General features: G+C 43.7%; 1 protein-coding gene across 7 annotated transcripts in view; it reads right to left on the reverse strand.

The window, feature by feature from the left end:
* Nucleotides 1-26,679, reverse strand: part of LOC120035090 (catenin alpha-2) — a 671,205-nt gene that overhangs the window by 12,290 nt on the left and 632,236 nt on the right. For all 7 annotated transcript variants that reach the window (XM_038981862.1, XM_038981861.1, XM_038981863.1 and 4 more), the window contains 2 exons: nucleotides 14,458-14,639; nucleotides 8,467-8,572 (listed from right to left, as the gene is read on the reverse strand). In XM_038981862.1, the coding sequence (XP_038837790.1) occupies nucleotides 8,467-8,572; nucleotides 14,458-14,639 (288 nt within the window). The remainder of the gene's footprint in view (nucleotides 1-8,466; nucleotides 8,573-14,457; nucleotides 14,640-26,679) is intronic.

The raw sequence follows: 26,679 nt of genomic DNA on the forward strand, positions 1-26,679 counted from the left end.
CCGTGGCACCCAGTACCGAAGCTATCCCCTAACGCCACTGCCACGAAGCTAGCAGCAGTTAGCAAACAAAATTCTACAATACCTCTTTCGCCATCTGGCTTGGATTCTCTGTCGACACGGCGCCCCGCCGCACCACCACGTCTGGTCTGCCGACGAATACTCCATCCGCTGTGCCCTCAACCGGCCTCCGTCTGAGCAGACCACCCCCGGGCTACTAACTTTAAACGCCGCGTGCTAGCGTGGTGACGGCCTCCCTGCTCCATCCACTGCTCCCCCCTGGACACTACGATCACTTGGCTACATAGCTGATGCCTGCTGGACTGTCCATTAATCACGGTACTCCATTCTGTTTATTTGTGTTTATCTGTCGGCCCCAGCCGCGAACTCAGGCTCTGTGTGTAGTTAATCCGACCCTCTCTGCCTAGTCATCGCCATTTTACCTGCTGTTGTTGTGTTAGCTGACGAGCTGCTGTTGTCTCACCTATTGTTTTAGCTAGCTCTCCCAATCAAGACCTGCTATTACTTTATGCCTTACTATATGTCTCTCTCAAATATCAATATGCCTTGTATACTGTTGTTCGGGTTAGTTATCATTGTTTCAGTTTTCAATGGAGCCCGTAGTTCCACTCCTAATACCTCCGATACCTCCTTTGTCCCACCTCCGACACATGCGGTGACCTCACCCATTATAACCAGCATGTCCAGAGATACAACCTCTCTTATCGTCACCCAGTGCCTGGGCTTACCTCCGCTGTACCCGCACCCCACCATACCCCTGTCTGCACATTATGCCCTGAATATATTCTACCACGCCCATAAATCTGCTCCTTTTATTCCTTGTCCCCAACGCTCTAGGCGACCAGTTTTGATAGCCTTTAGCCGCACCCTCATCCTACTACTCCTCTGTTCCTCGGGTGATGTGGAGGTAAACCCAGGCCCTGCATGTCCCCAGGCACCCTCATTTGTTGACTTCTGTGATCGAAAAAGCCTTGGCCTCATGCATGTCAACATCAGAAGCCTCCTCCCTAAGTTTGTCTTACTCACCGCTTTAGCACACTCTGCCAACCCTGATGTCCTTGCCGTGTCTGAATCCTGGCTTAGGAAGGCCACCAAAAATTCTGAGATTTCCATACCCAACTATAACACTTTCCGTCAAGATAGAACTGCCAAAGGGGGAGGAGTTGCAATCTACTGCAGAGATAGCCTGCAAAGTTCTGTCATACTTTCCAGGTCTATGCCCAAACAGTTCGAACTTCTAATTTTAAAAATTAATCTCTCCAGAAATAAGTCTCTCACTGTTGCCGCCTGCTACCGACCCCCCTCAGCTCCCAGCTGTGCCCTGGACACCATCTGTGAATTGATCGCCCCCCATCTAGCTTCAGAGTTTGTTCTGTTAGGTGACCTAAACTGGGATATGCTTAACACCCCGGCAGTCCTACAATCTAAGCTAGATGCCCTCAATCTCACACAAATCATCAAGGAACCCACCAGGTACAACCCTAAATCCGTAAACATGGGCACCCTAATAGACATTATCCTGACCAACTTGCCCTCCAAATACACCTCTGCTGTCTACAATCAGGATCTCAGTGATCACTGCCTCATTGGCTGTATCCGCTACGGGTCCGCGGTCAAACGACCACCCCTCATCACTGTCAAACGCTCCCTAAAACACTTCTGCGAGCAGGCCTTTCTAATCGACCTGGCCCAGGTATCCTGGAAGGATATTGACCTCATCCCGTCAGTTGAGGATGCCTGGTCATTCTTTAAAAGTAACTTCCTCACCATCTTAGACAAGCATGCTCCGTTCAAAAAATGCAGAACTAAGAACAGATATAGCCCTTGGTTCACTCCAGACCTGACTGCACTCGACCAGCACAAAAACATCCTGTGGCGAACTGCAATAGCATCGAATAGTCCCCGCGATATGCAACTGTTCAGGGAAGTCAGGAACCAATACACGCAGTCAGTCAGGAAAGCAAAGGCCAGCTTTTTCAAGCAGAAATTTGCATCCTGTAGCTCTAACTCCAAAAAGTTCTGGGACACTGTAAAGTCCATGGAGAACAAGAGCACCTCCTCCCAGCTGCCCACTGCACTGAGGCTAGGTAACACGGTCACCACCGATAAATCCGTGATAATCGAAGACTTCAACAAGCATTTCTCAACGGCTGGCCATGCCTTCCTCCTGGCTACTCCAACCTTGGCCAACAGCTCCGCCCCCCCCGCTGCTACTCGCCCAAGCCTCCCCAGCTTCTCCTTTACCCAAATCCAGATAGCAGATGTTCTGAAAGAGCTGCAAAACCTGGACCCATACAAATCAGCTGGGCTTGACAATCTGGACCCTCTATTTCTGAAACTGTCCGCCGCCATTGTCGCACCCCCTATTACCAGCCTGTTCAACCTCTCCTTCGTATCATCTGAGATCCCCAAGGATTGGAAAGCTGCCGCGGTCATCCCCCTCTTCAAAGGGGGAGACACCCTGGACCCAAACTGTTACAGACCTATATCCATCCTGCCCTGCCTATCTAAGGTCTTCGAAAGCCAAGTCAACAAACAGATCACTGACCATCTCGAATCCCACCGTACCTTCTCCGCTGTGCAATCCGGTTTCCGAGCCGGTCACGGGTGCACCTCAGCCACGCTCAAGGTACTAAACGATATCATAACCGCCATCGATAAAAGACAGTACTGTGCAGCCGTCTTCATTGACCTGGCCAAGGCTTTCGACTCTGTCAATCACCATATTCTTATCGGCAGACTCAGTAGCCTCGGTTTTTCTAATGACTGCCTTGCCTGGTTCACCAACTACTTCGCAGACAGAGTTCAGTGTGTCAAATCGGAGGGCATGTTGTCCGGTCCTCTGGCAGTCTCTATGGGGGTACCACAGGGTTCAATTCTCGGGCCGACTCTTTTCTCTGTATATATCAATGATGTTGCTCTTGCTGCGGGCGATTCCCTGATCCACCTCTACGCAGACGACACCATTCTGTATACTTCTGGCCCTTCCTTGGACACTGTGCTATCTAACCTCCAAACGAGCTTCAATGCCATACAACACTCCTTCCGTGGCCTCCAACTGCTCTTAAATGCTAGTAAAACCAAATGCATGCTTTTCAACCGGTCGCTGCCTGCACCCGCACGCCCGACTAGCATCACCACCCTGGATGGTTCCGACCTAGAATATGTGGACATCTATAAGTACCTAGGTGTCTGGCTAGACTGCAAACTCTCCTTCCAGACTCATATCAAACATCTCCAATCCAAAATTAAATCGAGAGTCGGCTTTCTATTTCGCAACAAAGCCTCCTTCACTCACGCCGCCAAACTTACCCTAGTAAAACTGACTATCCTACCGATCCTCGACTTCGGCGATGTCATCTACAAAATAGCTTCCAATACTCTACTCAGCAAACTGGATGCAGTTTATCACAGTGCCATCCGTTTTGTTACTAAAGCACCTTATACCACCCACCACTGCGACCTGTATGCTCTAGTCGGCTGGCCCTCGCTGCATGTTCGTCATCAGACCCACTGGCTCCAGGTCATCTACAAGGCTATGCTAGGTAAAGCGCCGCCTTATCTCAGTTCACTGGTCACGATGGCAACACCCACCCGTAGCACGCGCTCCAGCAGGTGTATCTCACTGATCATCCCTAAAGCCAAAACCTCATTTGGCCGCCTTTCCTTCCAGTTCTCTGCTGCCTGCGACTGGAACGAATTGCAAAAATCTCTGAAGTTGGAGACTTTTATCTCCCTCAACAACTTTAAACATCTGCTATCTGAGCAGCTAACCGATCGCTGCAGCTGTACATAGTCCATCGGTATATAGCCCACCCAATTTACCTACCTCATCCCCATACTGTTTTTATTTATTTACTTTTCTGCTCTTTTGCACACCAGTATCTCTATTTGCACATGATCATCTGATGATTTATCACCCCAGTGTTAATTTGCTAAATTGTAATTATTCGCTCCTATGGCCTATTTATTGCCTACCTCCTCATGCCTTTTGCACACATTGTATATAGATTCTCTTTTTTTTTCTTTTTTTCCCCTACTATGTTATTGACTTGTTTATTGTTTACTCCATGTGTAACTCTGTGTTGTTGTCTGTTCACACTGCTATGCTTTATCTTGGCCAGGTCGCAGTTGCAAATGAGAACTTGTTCTCAACTAGCCTACCTGGTTAAATAAAGGTGAAATAAATAAAAAATATACAGAAAAAAACAGTACACTACACCTCCTATGCATATCAAACTCCCTTCATCTGAATTAATCTGAGGAGGTTCTCCCAGCCATGTGGACGATTGAAAACAGGGCAGCAAAGTTTGTTTGTCACCAGAGCAGTTTAGAGCATATCACTATTTGCCTGTGAATAACCAGACCTTCATACAAACTTGCTATGCTGAATTCATGATGCACAACCAAAGGTGATGCCATATCCTGCCAGCACGCCCACAAGCGAGCCACTCAGGCGGAGAATGACACGTGGAACAGGGCGAGGAAAGAGATGGGAGTAACAATCCAGGCTATTTGCTCTGAGACCGGCATAATAATGTAATGAAACAAGTAGGGAGCAGGTTTCGTACCCTCAACATTCTAGCCCGAAGTCCAGCACGCTATCGACTGTGCTCAAATGTATTAATTGGGGTTGGGGCCGATTGTGGCTAAAAACACTTTATCAATTGGAATCTTTAACAAGTGGAAAGGGGAACAACTATTATACATTTTTCACAAGGAATTAGGCACTTTCCCATGTTTACTACAGTATGTACTGTAGGGTATGTATACTTGTCAGACTGCACAGTAGCCTAATAAACAAATGCAGGTGGCTTATATCTTCAAAATGCTTTAAATGCTTTATTATCCAAATGTAAAAGCATATACTGTACAGTACTGTATTTCTTCATCAGCATCTTTATGCTTTCATTAATAAAATAATGATAAAAATACTCTTTCAAAATGCAGATGTTGATTTAGTTATGGATCCATAACAAATTACTATGGTAATAAATATCACTGATTTACAGAAATATTGGAACAAAGTTGTCTTATGAAGGCAAACAATTTAGAATCCTTCAATCCTCTTATGTTGTAGCCTACTCCCGACCGTCACGTTGTACAGCGCCATATTTTCCATTCCATTCCATCCTAACCCTAACTCGTTTTTCACGGAATAGAAACACCATAATATTAATCAAATTTATTAAGCCAAATTTCTTCAAATCAATCCCATGTACTATGTTATTACAAAAAAAGGTTTTCAATTCTCTGGTAATGCCAATATGAAAGACTTTCAAATGCTTCTCAAAGATGCCCTCTGGTGGTCAAAAAAATGGCTGACAATTAAAAAATGGCTGACAATTAAATCACGTGCCATAGAATGCTGCAGCAGCCCGCAAGGAACCACTGTACAGTATGATATGTTAATAACATATTAATGGACATATATAGTGAAATAGATCAGCAGTGAAATTTCCCTTTAAGACTCTTACCTCCCTCTCTCTCTCTCTCTCTCTCTCTCTCTCTCTCTCTCTCACACACACACAGACACATAACCGGGCACAAACACACACCTCCCCCTCAATCTGCAGAACAGTCAGACTGACAGACTGCTCTTAACATGCTCTTTAATAGGGTTTGATGTGGAGCGTTGCAACAAGGGTTGCTACTTGAGACCTGTTCTACTGTAGTACCGCAAAGCTTCAATCTCACACACACACACACACACACACACACACACACACACACACACACACACACACACACACAGACGCACACACACACACACACACACACACACACACACACACACACACACACACACACACACACGCGCTTCAATCTCCCTGACACGCCTGACTGCGTCTGTCAGCCACAGGTTAACGGTTCAGCAAGGTGTGAATGCAAAATAATAAAATAATTGTTCTCTTGAAAAATAAGGCATAAAAAGTATGACAGTTATTTGTCGTAGGTAATATTAGCCTTTTTAGCCACTAAAAATACAGTGGCTTGTCAAAGAAATACAAGATCAAATAGTCTTTCTATGCAATGATAAAAGCAAACTCTTAAATGTTTGAATATTTGAATACCCATTTACCGTATGTTGTGCCTGGATGATGCGTGTTTCGCATTGCTCCTCACTGAAATACTCTTTAAAAAAAATCCCTGTTTAAATTGGGAGAAAATCAGGCCCCTCTTTTTGAGCAGCATCACATTGCAGAAGGAGGATTCATCCAAAATGGCACCCTAGTCCCTATATGGTGCACTACTTCTGAACAGAGCCGGATGGGCTCCCATAAAGATCTAGTTAAAGTAGCACACTACTGTATATAAGAAATAGGGTGCCATTTCACACGCACACTCATCATCTAGTATGAGAGGAGGGCAGCAGAAGGCTGTGAATATTCAGCAAACACTAGTCAAAGAATCGTTTAAAGGCGGAATTAAAAATGGCAAGCCACCTGCTCAGTTTCAGCGTTTGTTGATTCAGTCCGAGGGTAGGCTGCCAGTGATTTGCTATATGACAGATATTCACCGCCTGACTCCCACCCAGCCCTGATTGCAGAGCGAACGGTGGCTACGGTTCAACAACACACTATAGCCAGGAGCTCTGTGTGTTTTTTCAAATATGGCACACGCACACACACACACACACACACACACACACACACACACACACACACACACACACACACACACACACACACACACACACACACACACACACACACACACACACACACACACACACACACACACACACACACACACACACACACACACACACACCAAGACTCAGGCCAGGCTCAGAAATACACTGCACCACAGAGGATACTGGTGAGGAGACGACGGCTAATAATATGGAGTGACTGAAATAGTGTCAAACACAAGGAAACCATGTGTTTAATACTGTTCCATGTATTCTATCCCAGCAATTACTACGGCTGGAATAGTCATCCTCTGCTATAAAAGTGCCACCAGACACCACTGTTGCACCAACATCCTCATCATTTGAATGTCATCCGACTGATTGTGATAGCACAGCTTTCCCTGAGTAAAACACACAGTAGTTATGACAACAGCACCAGGAGGAAGAGCACGGAGTCCTAATGAATCAACAAGTCTTTGTGCATGAGGCTACATGAGGCTAATTCTCATAGCTTATTCAAGACGGATGAAAATGAAGAGGCAGGCCTCCTGAGTGGCGCAGTGGTCTAAGGCACTGCATCGCAGTGCTAGCTGTGCCACTAGAGATTCTGGGTTGGAGTACAGGCTCTGTCGCAGCCGGCCGTGACCGGGAGACCCATGGGGCGGTGCACAATTGGCCCAGTGTCGTCTGGGTTAGGGGAGGGTTTGGCTGGCAGGGATCTCCTTGTCCCATTGCGCACTAGCGACTCCTGTGGCGGGCCGGGCGCAGAGGACGCTGACACGGTCGCCAGGTGTACGGTGTTTCCTCCGACACATTGGTGCGGCTGGCTTCCAGGTTAAGTGGGCATTGTGTCAAGAAGCAGTGCAGCTTGTTTGGGTTGTGTTTCAGAGGATATACGGCTCTCGACCTTCGCCTTTCCCGAGTGGGTACGGGAGTTGCGGCGATGAGACAAGACTGTAACTACCAATTGGATACCACAAAATTGGGGAGAAAAAGGGGTAAAGAAAAATAAAATTAAGAGGCAGATAATGTATTACCTGGAGTGCTACTACTAAGAGCTAACAAACACAGACACACGCACAACTCTCTACCCCATTCTCCCCTTATCTTCCCCAGCCAGGAGGAGCAGCCGCATTGATTGATTCAATATTGAAAATAGTCTGTCGGTGCGTTTTGGAGAGGGCACTCATCTGATAATGAATGGATGCAACGCCTCAGCGCTGCTAATTAGATTAAAGACACAGACAAAGCCCCGAGCTTCCTGCTCCTCTCTGCTCTCACAGAGCAAGGAAGTCCCATTGGGATGACCAGTACCGCTCCAAGACAGCCCACTGTGCCTAGATCCATTGCTGCCCACAAACAAACACACTACGCCGGTGTTCCAAATGGCACCATATTACCTACATAGTGCACTATTTTTGAGAGCACTATATAGGGGATAGGGTGCCAATTTGGACACCGCCTAAAAAGTCTCTGTTGGCCATACTGTATATACCACACCTCATCCACTTTGCCTGAAGGCATAGGCCCGGTTTAATTTAATCTAGCTCTATTGTAACTCCTTCCCCTAGCTTCTACACCCTGGACAGGTGTGAGCCGGTGTCCCAAACCTCAGCTTGAATCGCCCCATCTAGTGCCACTGATTTGATGTATTCAGAACTAGCATAGCTGATTCCAATTATACAGGTTTGATTGGTTGACCAACTGAAGGTGTGCTTAGGAGAGGTTTGGGAAACGATAGTCTATGAGCAATATAGTGAAAAGGGGATCTATCCTGACCACAGACACACATACACAACTGGGGTAAGTGTTACCTGGTCGGCGACAGCGCGGGCCAGTTTGTCCATCCTGGAGCCTGCCTCTGCAATCTTCTTGGCGGCGTTGATGACATCAGAGGAGTTCTTCAGGGGCCCTTTGCCTCTGGTGTGGAACACAGGGAAACAGGACTTAAGCTCTAGTATGTTTAAAGTTCAACGTCTTTATTTACCAAACGCAGACAGCAAACACTCTCGGAAACACTTGACATTAACAGAATAAAAGGTCAATTTTATATTCACAAGACACTTTGCCACAAAATAAATAATGCATAGGATAAAAACGCCAGTGGTAATCTTCCTAAAACTGAAAAGAGATCACAATGCTCCAAAAACAGCCAAAATGTGGGCCGCAACTAGATGCGTTCTTCTCAAATCACGGTGCTCTATCATTAGTAGCTGACAGCTGTCAACATAGGTCTTTCTCAAAGCTCATCAGTATTGGTAATTGTCTGTTTCTGCTCGCTTGCCAACTCCTTATGGAATTATCTTGACGGTAACAGCAATGGAGTTGGCAAGGCTACAACAGATCTGGTAACAGGTTAGATTGGATCTAGGCCTACGTTTAATCAGATCAAGCGTTAACCGGCGATAGCAGACACTCTCATAGTTGATGCTTTAGCGGTGTCGGAGGTGGAACTGCATTGGAGCCGTCAAATTGGTGAGCAGCTGCTCTTGCTAAAGCCGATCGGAATGAATAGAGCCCTTAGCCTACAGTTTAACCAAATATGGTATCACTACTCTACTGATATAGATTGGCTCATGAAGTTTAGATGTAGGATGACATGCGGAAAAAACAGATATACAGCAGTAGTCACTTACAGTTGAAGTCGGAAGTTTACATACACTTAGGTTGGAGTCATTAAAACTCTTTTTTTCAACCACTCCACAAACTTCTTGTTCACAAACTATAGTTTTGTCAAGTCGGTTAGGACATCTACTTTGTGCATGACACAAGTCATTTTTCAAAACAATTGTTTACAGACAGATTCTTTCATTTATAATTCACTGTATCACAATTCCAGTGGGTCAGAAGTTTACATACACTAAGTTGACTGTGCCTTTAAACAGCTTGGAAAATTCCAGAAAATGATGTCATGGCTTTAGAAGCTTCTGATAGGCTAATTTACATCATTTGAGTCAATTGGAGGTGTACCTGTGGATGTATTTCAAGGCCTACCCTCAAACTCAGTGCCTCTTTGCTTGCCATCATGGGAAAATCAAATGAAATCAGCCAAGACCTCAGAAGAAAAATTGTAAACCTCCAGCAATTTCCAAACGCCTGAAGGTACCACATTCATCTGTACAAACAATAGTACGCAAGTATAAACACCATGGGACCACGCAGCCGTCATACCACTCAGGAAGGAGACGCGTTCTGTCTCCTAGAGATGAACGTAACTTTGGTGCGAAAAGGGCAAATCAATCCCAGAACAACAGCAAAGGACCTTGTGAAGATGCTGGAGGAAGGTAGTATCTATATCCACAGTAAAACGAGTCCTATATCGACCTAACCTGAAAGGCTGCTCAGCAAGGAAGAAGCCACTGCTCCAAAACCGCCATAAAAAAGCCAGACTACAGTTTGCAACTGGACATGGGGACAAAGATCGTACTTTTTGGAGAAATGTCCTCTGGTCTGATGAAACAAAAATATAACTGTTTGGCCATAATGATCATCGTTATGTTTGGAGGAAAAAGGGGGATGCTTGCAAGCTAAAGAACACCATCCCAACCGTGAAGCACGGGGGTGGCAGCATCATGTTGTGGGGGTGCTTTGCTGCAGAAGGGACTGGTGCACTTCACAAAATAGATGGCATCATGCTGAAGGAAAATTATGTGGATATCTTGAAGCAAAATCTCAAGACATCAGTCAGGAAGTTAAAGCTTGGTCGCATATGGGTCTTCCAAATGGACAATGACCCCAAGAATACTTCCAAAGTTGTGGCAAAATAGCTTAAGGACAACAAAGTCAACGTATTGGAGTGGCCGTCACAAAGCCCTGACCTCAATCCTATAGAAAATTTGTGGGCAGAACTTAAAAAGCATGTGCGAGCAAGGAGGCCTACAAACCCGACCCAAACCTTACACCAGCTCTGTCAGGAGCAACTTATTGTGGGAAGCTTGTGGAAGGCTACCCGTAACGTGTGTTAAGTTAAACAATTTAAAGGCAATGCTACCAAATACTAATTGTCAACTTCTGACCCACTGGGAATGTGGTGAAAGAAAATAAAAGCTGAAATAAATCATTCTCTCTACTATTATTCTGACATTTCACATTCTTAGAATAAAGTGGTGATCATAACTGACCTAAGACAGGGACTTTTTACTAGGATTAAATTTCAGGAATTGTGAAAAACTGAGTTTAAAAGTATTTGTCTAAGGTGTATGTAAACTTCCAACTACAACTGTGTATTGGCTGACATCACGGTAATAGGGCATTTGTGAAACCATGCATGATGTGCCATTGGTTGCGTCTCAAATGGCACCCGATTCCTCATATAATGCACTCCGTTTGAGAAGGGCCCATGGAGATCTGGTCAAAAGTAGCCCACTATATAGGGAATAGGGTGTCATTTGGTTATCCTAGTTGCATGGCAACAACATATTCACCAATTCCACAAATGTCACCACAAGGTTCACTTGACTAAAGTCCGTGCAATCATCACCACCACACCACATCCATAAGAGTTAATCATTATGAAACTGCATGGACGCATCTCAAACAGCACCCTATTCTCCCATAGTGGTTTGGTCAAACGTAGTGCGCTATATGGGGAATAGAGTGCCATTTGGGAAGCAAATCTTCCCCTTTTTGAGCTCTGTACAGCTCGCATATTCTGTCCACTGAATCATAGTGCCATTCCTTGGAATTGGAACATTGGGTTAAGCACAGGGCTATGACATGATGTACAGATGGCGGGGGGCTCGGAGACAAGCTGTTGCCTTCCCGAAGAACATCAACATCCACACTGTAAACAGTACACAGGATCACAATCATCCTGGTTTGGCTACATTCTATTCTATCGAACTCAATGGGAATAAAATACTGTCGGATCTCTGTTAATCTACAGAAAAACAATGTGTAATGGTAGGTAGCTGCTGCTGGTCTAACACAGCCTAATCCCAGCCCACACCTGTTATCCTGACCAATAGCAGGACCTGGATTTCGATTTGTTCCAGCCTAGCCACTAAAGCACTGTGATTCATCCAATCAAAGGCTCTGTATTTGTTGATTTGTTGAATCATGTGGGTTTGATTTGATTTGATTTAGCGTTGAGCTGTGACCAAAAAGCCCGAGCAGCCTGTAGCGAAGTGATTTGCCTGTGTGTGGTTGCTGATCCTACCCATACCGATACTAGTCACACTCATAACTAGTAATACTTCAATTCAAATGAATGCACAAAGGACAAATTAGCATGGCTAGGAACTGGAAACAACAGAACATGGCAAACCATTAACACAACAAAGGAGATTTTCGAAGGTAAGGAACATATAAAATACTAAACTGAGCAAAACTATAAACACAACATGAAAAGTGTTGGTCCCATATGAGCTGAAATAAAAGACCCCAGAAATGTTCTGTACGCATAAAAAGCTTATTTCTCTAAAATGTTTTTTTTGTGTACATCCCTGTTAGTGAGCATTTCTCATTTGCCAAGATAATCCATCCAACTGACACAGGTGTGGCATATCAAGAAGCTGATTAAACAGCATGATCATTACACTGGTGCACCTTGTTTTGGGGACAATAAAAGGCCACACAAAATGTTCAGTTTTGTCACACAACACAATGGCACAGATGTCTCAAGTTTTGAGGGAGCATGCAATTGGCATGCTGACTGCAGGAATGCCCACCAGAGCTGTTGCCAGAGATTGAATGTTCATTTCTCTACCATAAGCCGACTCCAATGTAGTTTTAGAGAAATGTCATTTTAGAGAATTTGGCAGTATATCCAACCGGCCTCACAACCGCAGACAATGTGTATGGCGTCGTGTGAGTGAGCGGTTTGCTGATGTCAACTTTGTAAACAGAGTGCCCCATGGCGGCGGTGGGATTATGGTATGGGAAGGTTTAAACTACGGACAACGAACGCAATTGCATTTTATCGATGGCAATTTGAATGCACAGAGATACCCCGATGACATCTTGAGGCCCATTGTCGTGTCATTCATCCGCCGCCATCACCTCATGATTCAGCATGATAATGCACGGTCCCATGTCGCAAGGATCTGCACACAAATCCTGAAAGCTGAAAATGTCCCAGTTCTTCCATGGCCTGCATACTTAACAGACATTTCACACTTCGCATCGCCATTGAAGAGAAGTGGAACAACATTCCACGACAGCCTGATCGACTATGCGAAGGAGACGTGTCACGCTGCAGGAGGTCCTGATCCACGCACCCTACCGTTTAAAAAAAAAAGGTATCTGCAGATGCATACAGTATCTTCATTCCCAGTCATGTGAAATCCATAGATTAAGGCTTAATGAATTTATTTCAATGGACAGATTTCCTTATATGAACTGTAACTCAGTAAAATCTTAGAAATTGTTGCATGTTGCATTTATATTTTGTTTTAGGATAATGTACATATAACTACAGTCTGGTTTGGCAATTTATCAGTTCAACTCGAATCCCAATTTGCCCGTCAGATACAAACCGCCAATGAAGGTTCTGGGTGTGAGGCAACATCCCTCCCTGCAGACTATTTTTTAACAGACCGTTTATCAGACAAGTGCAGAACATCATTTCAAATCCCTCCCATGTATTTCACTCCGGTATCAGCTCCTCCCCTCAGGCAGACGCTATAGGGCCCCTACAGGTACAGATATGAGCACATCTTCATTCCCATGTCCATCAAACACCTAAACGGCAATATGCAAAGCTGAGCTGTGTTAGTACGCCACTGACAGAATAAGGGAATATGCAAAGTATTATGTATGTGGCTATATGAGAAATGTATGATGATAAGGGCAACATGCAATGTATGTATTATGTTAAGTGTGTAATGTACAGTGTCTATTTTGTATGCAGCAGTACTGTGTGTTTAAGACAATTTTCCCCTTCGGACATTAAAGTTCATCCTGTCCTATCCTACATAATAAACCAATTCTATTGAGCAAAACCAAATATTACTTTACTGTTGACAGGCTGCCATCTTGATTGACCCCAGGGGTGTATTCATTTTGCCGAATCTGTTGCAAAATGTTTTGTCTTTTGCAAAACGTTTGGCAACAGAAACTGTTTACTCCAAATGGAAAATGTTTTTCAATGAAAACTAGAGTTTCTATTAAATTCATATAGGTCCCTCCCGGTTTCGTTCTGTTTGCTTCCATTTGGTACTTCAATGGTAAACGGTTTCCATTGCAAGACGTAATGAATACACCCCAGGTATGGCTGATTTGGGACTGACATAGTAGAAGTCCCGGTCAGGGGGTGGGGGGGGGGGGGGGGGGGTGGGGGGGGTGGAGGCACACAGAAGTGACGTGATTGGTGTAGAAGTCTGGGAGGGGAGGGAACACTCCTGAGAGGGCCACGTTTAGTAGGCAAATGTATTGAAATGTTGCAGACATTAGTATTGTCATGAATAGAGCGGATGTGATTCCTTATTCTAAACTTCAGCTGTTTGTTACATGTTTCTTTTACTATATTTCGAATATCTAAATATTCCACAAAGACGCGCCCTGCTGAAGTGTCCTATGGGTTTCAGGGAATTGATCTACCATAGAAATACATTTACTAGAATGGGTATATAGAGCCTCTGTCCATGGCATTTTACTGGTAAACTTACGGGCACACTCAAATATACCTGACATGGTATTGCTATGCATCATTTGCAAATGGCCACTGGTCCACCCATAACAAACCTGTTGACTTGAATGGTGACACCCGTTCTAGTAATTCTATATTAGTACCATTATTACATTGACATTCATAAGGAATACCAGTCACTTCAACTAGGTTCTCTTTAGCCACATTGTTACTGTACCTGGTGAAGTCCGTCATCTCCATCATGATCATGCACATCTGCTTGGCAAGGACGATGATGTCGTTGCCATTGTCGTCCCACTTGGCCACTTCGGCGTCCAGCTTGCACTTCTCCTGCCGGAAGCTCTCCACCTGCTCGGCGATCTTCGCCTTCTCCTCCTGAGGAAGCTGGGCCATGATGGCCTGAGAGGGGTAGGAGGAGGAAGATGTAGGAGGAGGTAGAGGAAGGTGAGTAGGGGAGTAGGGGAGTCAAAAAGAGAGGATGAGTAGTGAAACAATATAGGGAGAAGAGGAAGTGGGAGAAAGGGGGATGAGAAGGAGTGGAGAGAGAGAGAGAGAAGGAATAATCAAACAATTAAACACTGGCAGTGAAAAGGCTAACTATGATACAACAAACATTGAAGATTAAGCATCAATTGATCTTAAAATCTTTAGCTGGCTGCCACTTTGAAGAGCCTATATTCCTTAGTATACTCAACGAGAATAGATATAAGAGTTTGACTTTGCCCTTCTGAAAGGCTTCCGAGTAAAGTTATAAACTTGACGATTAATCAACCAGCGCTCCTAAAACCTCTTGACATCTGATACTCGTGAAGAGAAAAATCCATTCCTCTGCTCATTTTGCCGTGAGAATACATTTTGCTCTCTTGCCATAGCCATTTGAGGCAAGTCTGAGATGGCATACATTTATAGGAAAGGTCACCAGCACAGTAGAGGCCCCGATATTATTTGCGAGATAAATGTCTAATTACTTTACTTCTTATACCAGTCAATGAATAATGTATTTGTTCAACGTTCTGAGGTGAGTGCAGGGGAGAAAAGTAAGTCGGGCTCTATTAGGTTTGTAATATTGATCCAAAACAGAGAAGGAAAGGAAAGATGAAGTATCCATTGCATGGTTGATATTGTTTTTAACCTCACCCTCCCTATACTGCAAAAAGTGAAAATCTAAGCAAGCCTAAATATCTATATATTGAGTAATAATTCACTTAAAACGTGTTTTTGTTCTTACCAAGCTAAATTATCTAACATCATTGGCAGATAATTGTGCTTATTTTAACCCCCCAAAAAAGGCAGATCGTTTGGTTAAAATAAGCTAAACTTATTTTTCTTGAAAAAATCTTGAAATAAGATAAATTACTTGTATTAAGCCTTAGTTTTGCTTATTTTAACCAAACAATTTGCCACTGACGTTAGATAATTTAGCTTGGTAAGAAAAAAATAAAACATTTAGGTGAATTATCACTCAATATAAGATATTTAGGTTTGCTTAGATTTCATTTTTTATAGTGTGCTTAATGATTTCCTACTCCGTCCTTGTTTCCTCGATTTCTCAGCTCCCTCTCAAAGCTCATTGGAGGAGATGTGAGGTAGGGACCTCGGAAGAAAGGTTTTCCAGGCACAGCCTATAAACTCTCCCTATAACACGTAGGCTGTCTTTATAAGCATCAGTGGTCTCATTAAGAAATAACTTCCCCCACTCTGCCTCTTTTTCTCTCCTCTCCTCTCTCTCCTCCGTCCGTTTGTCTGTCTACGTCCATCCCACATTTCTTTCACAGCGAAGCTGGTGTGTGGGGGGTGACCGGCAGGATGAACTCAGCGTGAACGTGTATCACCTTTCACCCATCCCTCCATGGAGGTGTGAGGAAGAGAATAATAACCACAAATGACTCGTCTTCCTCTCATAAAGTACCTCAGAACGGAAGCAAAGAGAGCGTGAGAGATATGCAGAGAGAGGCAAAACTGTTTTAGGTGCCATCAGACACTGCTCTCTCATCACACAGCACCAGCTGTCACCCTACTGATCACTCCCTCGCTACAGTCTCAGAGCCAGATATTATACTTTTGTCAGTGCTGCCCAAGTGGAACCATTTCACCACTGGAGCCTTGCTGGTTTCAGTTTCAGAGCAAGCTGGACCAGGGCTCTTTCTCAATGAGTGTTTTCTTGATTCCTTGTGTCCTCTCGCTCCTCACAAGGTTCTTAAACCGCATTGGTGGAGAAGATCCAAGGACCTTCCCCTCGGACCCTCTCCTCCAATGGGATTTGAGAAGGAGGCAAGGAGAGAGGACGTGAGGCAAGGAGTCAAGGAGAAAGTGCCATGTTTACATGCCTCAGGTTGGTGTTTGAGTAGTGGTTTAAAGCAGTGGTTCTCAAACCTCTCCTCGGGGACCCACAGCCGTTCTATGTATTTATTTATTTTTTACCTTTATTTAACTAGGCAAGTCAGTTATCATCATCTGCACATCTATCACTCCAGTGTTAATTTGCTGAATTGTAATTACTTCGTTACTATGGCCTATTTATTGCCTTACCTCCTTACTCCATTTGCACACACTGTATATAGATTTATCAATTGTTATTGACTGTACTTTTGTTTATCCCATGTGTAACTCTGTGTTGTTGTTTTTTGTTGCACTGCTTTGCTTTATCTTGGCCAGGTTGCAGTTGTAAATGAGAACTTGTTCTCAACTGGCCTACCTGGTTAAATAAAGGTGAAATAAAAACTTTTTTTGTTAAATTAGGGATAGGCGTCTCGTCCAGTGTTGCCAACATAGCGACTTTGTCGCTATATTTAGAGAGTATTCACAGAACCCTCTAGCGACACATTTTTAAAAATCGACTAGCGACAAATCTAGCGACTTTTTCTGGTGTTATTGGAGACTGGCTTAAAATAAATCACTGCACAAAAATAAATCACTGCATTTGACTCACACAGCCTCAGTCACTTACTCACCTTGTCCACTGTGTGTGTGCCTCTCGGTGACATAAGCTAAACATCTAGCTGGCTAGATCATCATGTCTCAGTCTAAACTGTACACTCAAAAATACAGAAAGGAGTGGGAATCAAAAACCCTGAATTCAAAGGCTGGTTGAAGCCGTTGTATTGCGGATGATACACGGGCATACTGCCTGTATTGTAAGGCTGATTTCTACGCCAAACTTAGATGTAAAAAAAACACATGACAACTCAAACATACTCAAAAGGCAAAGCCGTATAACAGTTCCACCCAAAAAAAGCTGCCAAAAATTTACTGCAAAAAAGTCTGAGGCCACCATGGCATTAGTTATCGCTGAACACTGTTCCATGCTGGCATGTGATCACATTGGAGAAGCATGTAGAGCTGCTTCCTCAGACTCCACTGCTGCTACCCACTTCAAAATGCACAGGACAAAGTGCACAGAAATGATTAATGGTGTTCTAGCACCATACTTCTGAAAAAGTTGGTCGCAGATGTGGGTGACCAGCGTTTCAGCCTCCTCGATGAGTCCACGGATGTAAGTGTTTCTAAGTACCTGGGGGTTGTGATAAGGTACTTTAGTGGCACCAAGCAGACAATTGTATCAACATTTCTGGGGCTTGTTGAGTTGGAGGGAGGAGATGCCAAATCTATAGCCCGTGCTGTTGTGGCTTTCCTCGAGAAGTGTCATCTTAAAAAGAGAAACTCCTGGGGATAGGGACTGACAATGCCTCTGTTATGACACGGATTAACAATGGGGTCCATAAAGTGCTGAAGGAGGAGTATGGCCTCAAATATCTGGTTCTTATTCGCTGTGTGTGCCACTCTCTGCAGCTTGCTGTAAGTCCTGCTTCCAATGACACCATCCCCCGTAGTGTGGAGTACTTGGTACGAGAGACTTATAACTGGTTTTCAGTGTCTCCAAAGCACAGGGAGGCCTACAAGGCCATATATGAGACCATCAACTGTGGGGAGAAACCTTTACAGATAACCAAGGTGTGTGCCACACGTTGACTCTCCATTGAACCCGCGGTTTCATGCATTTTGGACCAGTGGGAGGAGCTTAGGCTGCATTTCGCAGTCACCAAGTCCAGTGAACACTGCTACATGGCTGAGGTTTATTACTCCATGTACAGTGATCTTCAAAACATATTGTATCTGACTTTTTTGAAGTCAGTGCTGGGTGAGGTACAGTTGGCCATCAAGGCTTTTGAGGGAGAGCAAGTAGATCCTCTTAAGCTACTTGACAGCTTGGTTAGCCTGATCAAGTCTGTGAGCAGCCGGGTGCTGAATCCACTGGCAAATGTTGATGTACTCAAAGGGCCAATAGATGGATACATCAGTCCCAAACCGTACTGTGGTTACCTTTTTGAGTCAAAGGCAGCTGAGCTCCACCTTGCGCCTGAGGATGGCCAATTATGCAAATTAAGTGATGACATCATTTAGCGATTTCTAGCGACTTTTAGAACAGCCAATAGCTACTTTCCTTACTGAGGAGTTGGCAACACTGGGGACAGTTGTAAATCACGCAGCGCTGTGTGTCACGATCGCAGATTTTAGAGAAACAACAAATGTCGGTACATATAAGTGTCTTATATCGGCTGATAGCTTAAATTCTTGTTAATATAACTGCACTGTCCAATTTACAGTAGCTATTACTATGAAGAAAAATGCCATGCTATTGTTTGAGCAGAGCTCCTAACAACAAAACACTTTTTTCATCGCGATAGGTTTGATAAATTCAGGTGAAACGTGTACTTACATTCTGAAATCTTGCTCTGATTTATCATCCAAAGGGTCCCAGAGATAAAATTAAGTGTTGTTTTGTTAGATAAAATCCTTCTTCATATCCTAAAAAGGTCCATATAGCATGTACGATCGATTTTTTTATTTCCACTTGTTCAATTTGCAAGGAAAGGAATCTGTGCAAATCTAACCCTAAACGTAGTTTCAACCAGTCAAATCACGTTCATATTTATTCCTCAGAGGTCCTAGAACGTAACCAGACTTCACTGTATCATTAGGAGTGTAGTATATCCTATAGGACACCAAATTTGGTCAGAGAGCGATGCCTTCATGGCACGCCGATGACGCGGGCAGTCTTGATTGACTGTAACTTTGTCAAATAAGCACCAATTGGGGTCAAACAATGCTAGCTAGATAGCCAATGACGGGAGTATGCGGACACCCAGTATATGTCGCAAAATGTGGCTGCTAATCTTGTGCGACAGCAAGCCTTTTCCTTTTGGACAAAAATTATAAGAATATGGAGAGTTATGAAGTTATGAAAACTGTGTGTTTTGCAAATGTTGAACTTATAAAATGGCTACTAATACTGGAAAAGCTAAATCAAAGTCCAAGCAATACAGATTTGACAATATTCTTGCAGAAAAATGTAATGTGAATGTAAATGTCTCCTTCACGATTTGCCCAAATGTACCTGGGTGACTTCACTCTAAATGTCATGTAGTTTGCTCATACTTCAAGTTATCCGTCTGAAAGTTTGCACATACACTGCTGCCATTTGTGGACCCAATTACAACCAGAGTTATGGCTAGATTTGGGACCTTTCTCTTGCATTTCAAAGATGGTGGTAGGGAGAAAATAAAACGGTTGTTTTTTTCTTTGTATTTTCTTCTACCAGATCTATTGTGTTATATTCTCCTACATTCAATTTACATTTCCACAGACTTCAAAGTGTTTCCTTTCAAATGTTACCAATAATATGCATATCCTTGCTTCAGGGCCTGAGCTACAGGCAGTTAGATTCGGGTATGTCATTTTAGGTGAAAATTGAAAAAAGGGGGCTATCCCTAAGAAGTTTTAAGAACACATTTATATTTACAACGATGGTCTAGGAACAGTAGGTAACTGCCAAGTTCAGCGGCAGAACAACAGATTTTTACCTTGTCAGCTCGGGATTCGATCTAGCAACCTTTCGGTTACTGGCTCAACACTCTAACCACTAGGCTACCTGCCTACCCAAAAAATGTATTCATTCCCTGACCGGGAAACGAACCCGGGCCACTGCGGTGAGAGCGCCAAATCCTAACCATTAGACCACCAGGAAAAGCTGATGGCCGAATGGTAAAGAACATCTAGCCGCCCGAGAGCACCCTTACCTGTTGATCTATAAATTATGTCTCCGTAATCTAGCATAGGTAGGATGGTCATCTGAATCAGGAATAGTTTGGTAGCTGGGGTGAAAGAGGAGCGATTACGATAGAGGAAACCAAGTCTAGATTTAACTTTAGCCTGCAGCTTTGATATGTACTGAGAGAAGGACAGTGCACCGTCTAGTCATACTCCCAAGTACTTGTATGAGGTGACTACATCAAGCTCTAAACCCTCAGAGGTAGTAATCACACCTGGGGAAAAGGGGGGAAAAGGGCATTCTTCTTACCAAACCACATGACCTTTGTTTTGGAGGTGTTCATAACTAGATTAAGGGTAGAGAAAGCTTGTTGGACACTAAGAAAGCTTTGTTGTAGAGTATTTAACACAAACTCTGGGGAGGGGCCAGCTGAGTATAACATGCTGACCAGACCGGACATGTCGCTTGCGCGAGCGTCGCAAAATAAATGTAGAAATCCATGTTATTCAATTATTGCACCCACACTGCTTGCGCGCCCCAACGAGCGTCTGCGACACCAAGGATGTCGTTCCTATTTCTGACGCAGATCGCGCTGCAAGTCCTGCCTCTCCCATCTCCTCATTGGTTTATAGAAGCAGGTACCCACGTGCCATCTCCTCATTGGTTTATATAAGCAGGTACCCACGTGCCATCTCCTCATTGGTTATACCCACGTGGGTGATAGAAAAACGAACTGTTTTGCCGGTAGTCGTGGTAATACAATGAAAGTTTAGATGCGATCACCATATAATTTAAACGATGAAAAAGCCTGGAAGGAGGAGAGATGACTAGAAACGATTCGGTTGGCCGTTTTATGTGTGGATTAATTGTCGGAGTAGAGATCCTTGTGCATTTCAGGTAAAATAACAACTCAATGTTTATATCCCAGGACAAATTAGCTAGCAACAGCAAGCTAGCTAAATGCAAGCTAACTAGCTAAATTACCATACATGTTTAATGCTTTTCGACCTGTCTCCAAATTAATGTCATTGGTTCAGAGTTTGTTTTGATATTTTAACCTGCGTGTCGTGATCGCGTTTGGTGTGGGGGGGCAAAGTAAATGTATGCACGATAGTGCACGATGGCGCACGCGCGCAGCCGGTTTGGGCAAGGTGTAAGACTGTATTTGATCTATTCCAGAGCAAGCACACCTGATTCAACTTCTCAACCAATTAGATGAATCAGATATGCTTGTTCAGGGCTAAAAAAAAATTGTGAGACCATTCTAGCTAATGAGAGGGCAGATACCCGTGTGAACAACCACAACGATCCTTGCTATCCGGGATCCTTGGGACGTACCTAACGAATTGAAGTTGCAATTTAAAATGGTTAAAGTACTGGTTATGGTTAAGGTAAGGGTTAGGGTGGGGGTTAGGGTTTAGGGTATGTCCCAAGGATCCCGGATGGCACTAACAGCACAATTCTGAAATAAAGTGTTTTATCTCAAAGATACCGGTATGTCACCTGTCCTACCTATATCAGTACACTCGTACAACCTAAGCATTACAACACTTATATTCGATGAAATAAACTCATGTAGCAAATAAGCTTTTATATTTTTGTTGACCAAACTCATTTACCTCCATACAAAAACGAATCGTGTGGTGAGTAAAAAAACGCCAACCGCTGGAGAAGACTTTGGGCAGAGTTATACCTCTCGCTTCACCTCGTCCTCTCTGTTTAAACCAATGCATACACATAAACAAACCTAACCCCTATAGATTTTGTCCAGCTGCTCTGTTTCAAAACACACACCACACAACGTGCCGCCTATCCTCATAAACAACAACATGGGTGGGTGAGAACGGCGGTAGGTAAAAGTTAAACACACGGCAGTGTTGGTCTGTAATTAAACCCAACAGGAACCGACATTACAAGTCAAGAGGGAAATCCACAGGGGAAGCTTTCTCTTGTAGCACTCTTCATAGACACTGAATACAGACACGCTCTGTTAAATATCACATTTAATGTGAGACTGAGCAGCCAACCAGAGGGCAGGTGGGAAGAAGTCCTGTATTAAACTCGAAGTGGAATCAATCCTGACAGATTAGTGCGTACACCGAGAGAGAGAGACGGCCCCATCCTGACCGTGGGCGACGCCTCAGCACCACGCCTCCACGGACCCCCATAGTCAGGGGTCAGACATTAGCATTCCCTCACCCGCCACATCTATTATTCACTGATCACTAATTATACAGGGTGCCAGCGGAGCAGGTGGACACTGCCATGATAGTGAGGAGCATGGGGTCTATTCATTAATGCACACCGTAGCAGAATTTTTTGCAACAGAAAACAAAAACAAGTGTTCTTATTGGACAAGTTCAGGTAGTCCTTCCCTGTAGCAAATAATCTGGTTAAAATGTCAATAGCTACACACTATCTAGTGGTAAGAATAAAGCCTACGTGAGTTGTGTGAATTCCTCACATCCTCTCTCCGGTGTTGCTCAATAAAATACTTGACATAGTTTTTGAAAACCTAGATCTATTCTCAATTATTATAATCCAATATTTCCCCAATATATTTATTCAGTATATTTGATATATTACAGTATATGCATGCACTGTGTGAATCAGCAGAATGTTTGTACTGTGTTGAAATCTTCACTCTTATTCAGAAATCTGAAAACGGCAGTGGATAAGCTGACAGAGAAATTCCTCTAGCTGCTAATTCCAGACCAGTGACGTCGCTGACCAAGACATTGTGAAACCTTAGTTGACCAGATCAAACCATGTATTTTAAAATAGCATGTTAGCTCTCTGTTAAACATCATGTTCAACATTAGTAAACTCAGCAAAAAAAGAAACGTCCTCTCACTGTCAACTGCGTTTATTTTCAGCAAACTTAACATGTGTAAATATTTGTATGAACATAACAAGATTCAACAACTGAGACATAAACTGAACAAGTTCCACACACATATGACTAACAGAAATTGAATAATGTGCCCCTGAACATAGGCGGGGGTTCAAAATCAAAAGTAACAGTCAGTATCTGGTGTGGCCACCAGCTGCATTAAGTACTGCAGTGCATCTCCTCCTCATGGACTGCACCAGATTTGCTGTGAGATGTTACCTCACTCTTGCACCAAGGCACCTGCAAGTTCCCGGACATTTCTGGTGGGAATGGCCCTAGCCCTCACCCGCTGATCAGACAGGTCCCTGACGTCCTCAATGGGATTGAGATCCGGGCTCTTTGCTGGCCATGGGAGAACACTGACATTCCTGTCTTGCAGGAAATCACGCACAGAACAAGCAGTATAGTATGGCTGGTGGCATTGTCATGCTGGAGGGTCATGTCAGGATGAGCCTGCAGGAAGGGTACCACATGAGGGAGGAGGATGTCTTCCCTGTAACGCACAGCGTTGAGATTGCCTGCAATGACAACAAGCTCAGTCCAGTGACACACTGCCCCAGACCACGAGGGAACCTCCACCTCCAAATTGATCCCGCTCCAGAGTACAGGCCTCGGTGTAACGCTCATTCCTTCGACAATAAACGTGAATCCGACCATCACCCCTGGTGAGACAAAACCGTGACTCGTCAGTGAAGAGCACTTTTTGCCAGTCCTGTCTCGTCCAGCGTCGGTGAGTTTGTGCCCATAGGCGACGTTGTTGCCGGTGATGTCTGGTGAGGACCTGCCTTATAACAGGCCTACAAGCCCTCAGTCCAGCCTCTCTCAGCCTATTGCGGACAGTCTGAGCACTGATGGAGGGATTGTGCGTTCCTGGTGTAACTCGGCAGTTGTTGTTGCCATCCTGTACCTGTCCCGCAAGTGTGATGTTCAGATGTACCGATCCTGTGCAGGTGTTGTTACACGTGGTCTGCCACTGCGAGGATGATCAGCTGTCCGTCCTGTCTCCCTGTAGCGCTGTCTTAGGCGTCTCACAGTACGGACATCGCAATTTATTGCCCTGGCCACATCTGCAGTCCTCATGCTTCCTTGCAGCATGCCTATGGCACGTTCACGCAGATGAGCAGGGACCCTGGGCATCTTTCTTTTGGTGTTTTTCAGAGTCAGTAGAAAGGCCTCTTTAGTATTTTAATGACTGTGACCTTAATTGCCTACCGTCTGTAAGCTGTTAGTGTCTTAACGACCGTTCCACAGGTGCATGTTCATTAATTGTTTATGGTTCATTGAACAAGCATGGGAAACTGTGTTTAAACCCTTTACAATGAAGATCTGTGAAGTTATTTGGATTTTACGAATTATCTTTGAAAGACAGGGTCCTGAAAAAGGGACATTTCTTTTTGTTGCCGAGTTTAGTTTTCAACTGTGAGCTCTATAATTATCGGTTGTAGTGATGACTGAGGAATCTTCTCATGTCGACCAATCTAATGTATGGCCAGTTTTGGGCCCACCAATTACGTGTGAATTGGCAGCCTCTAAGACATGTATCTTGACATTTATTTTCAAGTCGTTTGTTGAAGCGCAAACCCTTACACCGAGGTGTATTACAATAGTATTGGATCTGCGTAACCTGTTAAAAAACATCTTAGGGCTGCAATCCCATTAACGGGATCGATATGACAACAGCCAGTGAAAGTGCAGGGCGCCAAATTCAAACAACAGAATTCTCATAATTAAAATTCCTCAAACATACAACTAACTTATACCATTTTAAAGGTAATCTTGTTGTTAATCCCACGACAGTGTCCGATTTCAAAAAGGCTTTACAGCGAAAGCACCACAAACGATTATGTTAGGTCACCGCCAAATCACAGAAAAACACAGCCATTTTTCCAGCCAAAGACAGGAGTCACAAAAAGCAGAAATAGAGATAAAATTAATCACTAACCTTTGATGATCTTCATCAGATGACACTCATAGGACTTCATGTTAAACAATACATGTATGCTTTGTTCGGTAAAGTTCATATTTATATAAAAAAATCTCAGTATACATTGGCGCGTTATGTTCAGTAGTTCCAAAAACATCTGGTGATTTTGAGAGAGCCACATCAATTTCCAGAAATACTCATAATAAAAGTTGATCAAAAATCAAGTGTTATACATGGAATTTTAGATCCACTTCTCCTTAATGCAACCGCTGTGTCAGATTTCAAAAAAGCTTTACGGAAAAAGCAAAAACCATGCAATAATCTGAGGTTGGCGCTCAGAGCCCAATCAAGCCATACAGGTATCCGCCATATTGTGCAGTCAACAGAAGTAAGAAATAACATTATAAATATTCACTTACCTTTGACGATCTTCATCAGAATGCACTCCCAGGAATCCCAGTTCCACAATAAATGTTTGATTGTTCGGTAATGTCCATCATTTATGTCCAAATAGCTACTTTTGTTAGCGTGTTTGGTAAACAAATCCAAAGTCCCGAAGCGCGTTCACTAAAAGCAGACGAAATGTCAAAAAGTTCCGTAACAGTCAGTAGAAGCATGTCAAACGATGTATTGAATCAATCTTTAGGATGTTTTTAACATAAATCTTCAATAATGTTCCAACCGGAGAATTCCTTTGTCTTCAGAAATGCGATAGAACAGAGCTCGCTCTCACATGTACGCGCATGGTCAGCGCATGTTCAGCTCATGATAGACCTTACTCAATCCCCTCTCCTTCGGCCCCACCTCACAGTAGAAGCATCAGACAAGGTTCTAAATACTGTTGACATCTAGTGGAAGCCGCAGGAAGTGCAAAATGACCCATATCCCACTGTGTATTCGATAGGCGATGAGTTGAAAACCTACAAACCTTAGATTTCCCACTTCCTTGTTGGATTTTTTTCTCAGGTTTTTGCCTGCCATGTGAGTTCTGTTATACTCACAGACATCATTCAAACAGTTTTAGAAACTTCAGAGTGTTTTCTATCCAAATAGATTAATAATATACATATATTAGCAACTGGGACTGAGGAGCAGGCAGTTTACTCTGGGCACCTCTGGGCACCTTTCATCCAAGCTACTCAATACTGCCCCTGCAGCCATAAGAAGTTAAAAGATTCATTGAGTTTACTCATCACTCCTCTAAAAATCTGAATTCAATACTTAAATCTTACGTTTTGGAGCTAGAAAAACATTTGCATACAGTTTTTGGTAGATTTCAACACTACTACTCTCCCACTTTCACTACCACATAACCATACCTTTCAATGTGTCTTCTTGTAGCTCTAAACTATTGCCCCTCATTATGAATTTGACTGATCATTCAACATTTACGCACACACACTTACAGCCATAATCAAGTAGCCTACATCAACTTTTACATTGTTCAACATCTATATTTTCTGCTTCTACAATTGAACATCCAAACATTTAGGGCATTACCGGTCATTTCTGTATCTAGTTATACATACAGCTATTCTACTTGTAGATGGAATCTACATGATACAGTTGAAGT

Source organism: Salvelinus namaycush, chromosome 42 (assembly GCF_016432855.1).
Source record: "Salvelinus namaycush isolate Seneca chromosome 42, SaNama_1.0, whole genome shotgun sequence".
Taxonomy (NCBI): domain Eukaryota; kingdom Metazoa; phylum Chordata; class Actinopteri; order Salmoniformes; family Salmonidae; genus Salvelinus; species Salvelinus namaycush.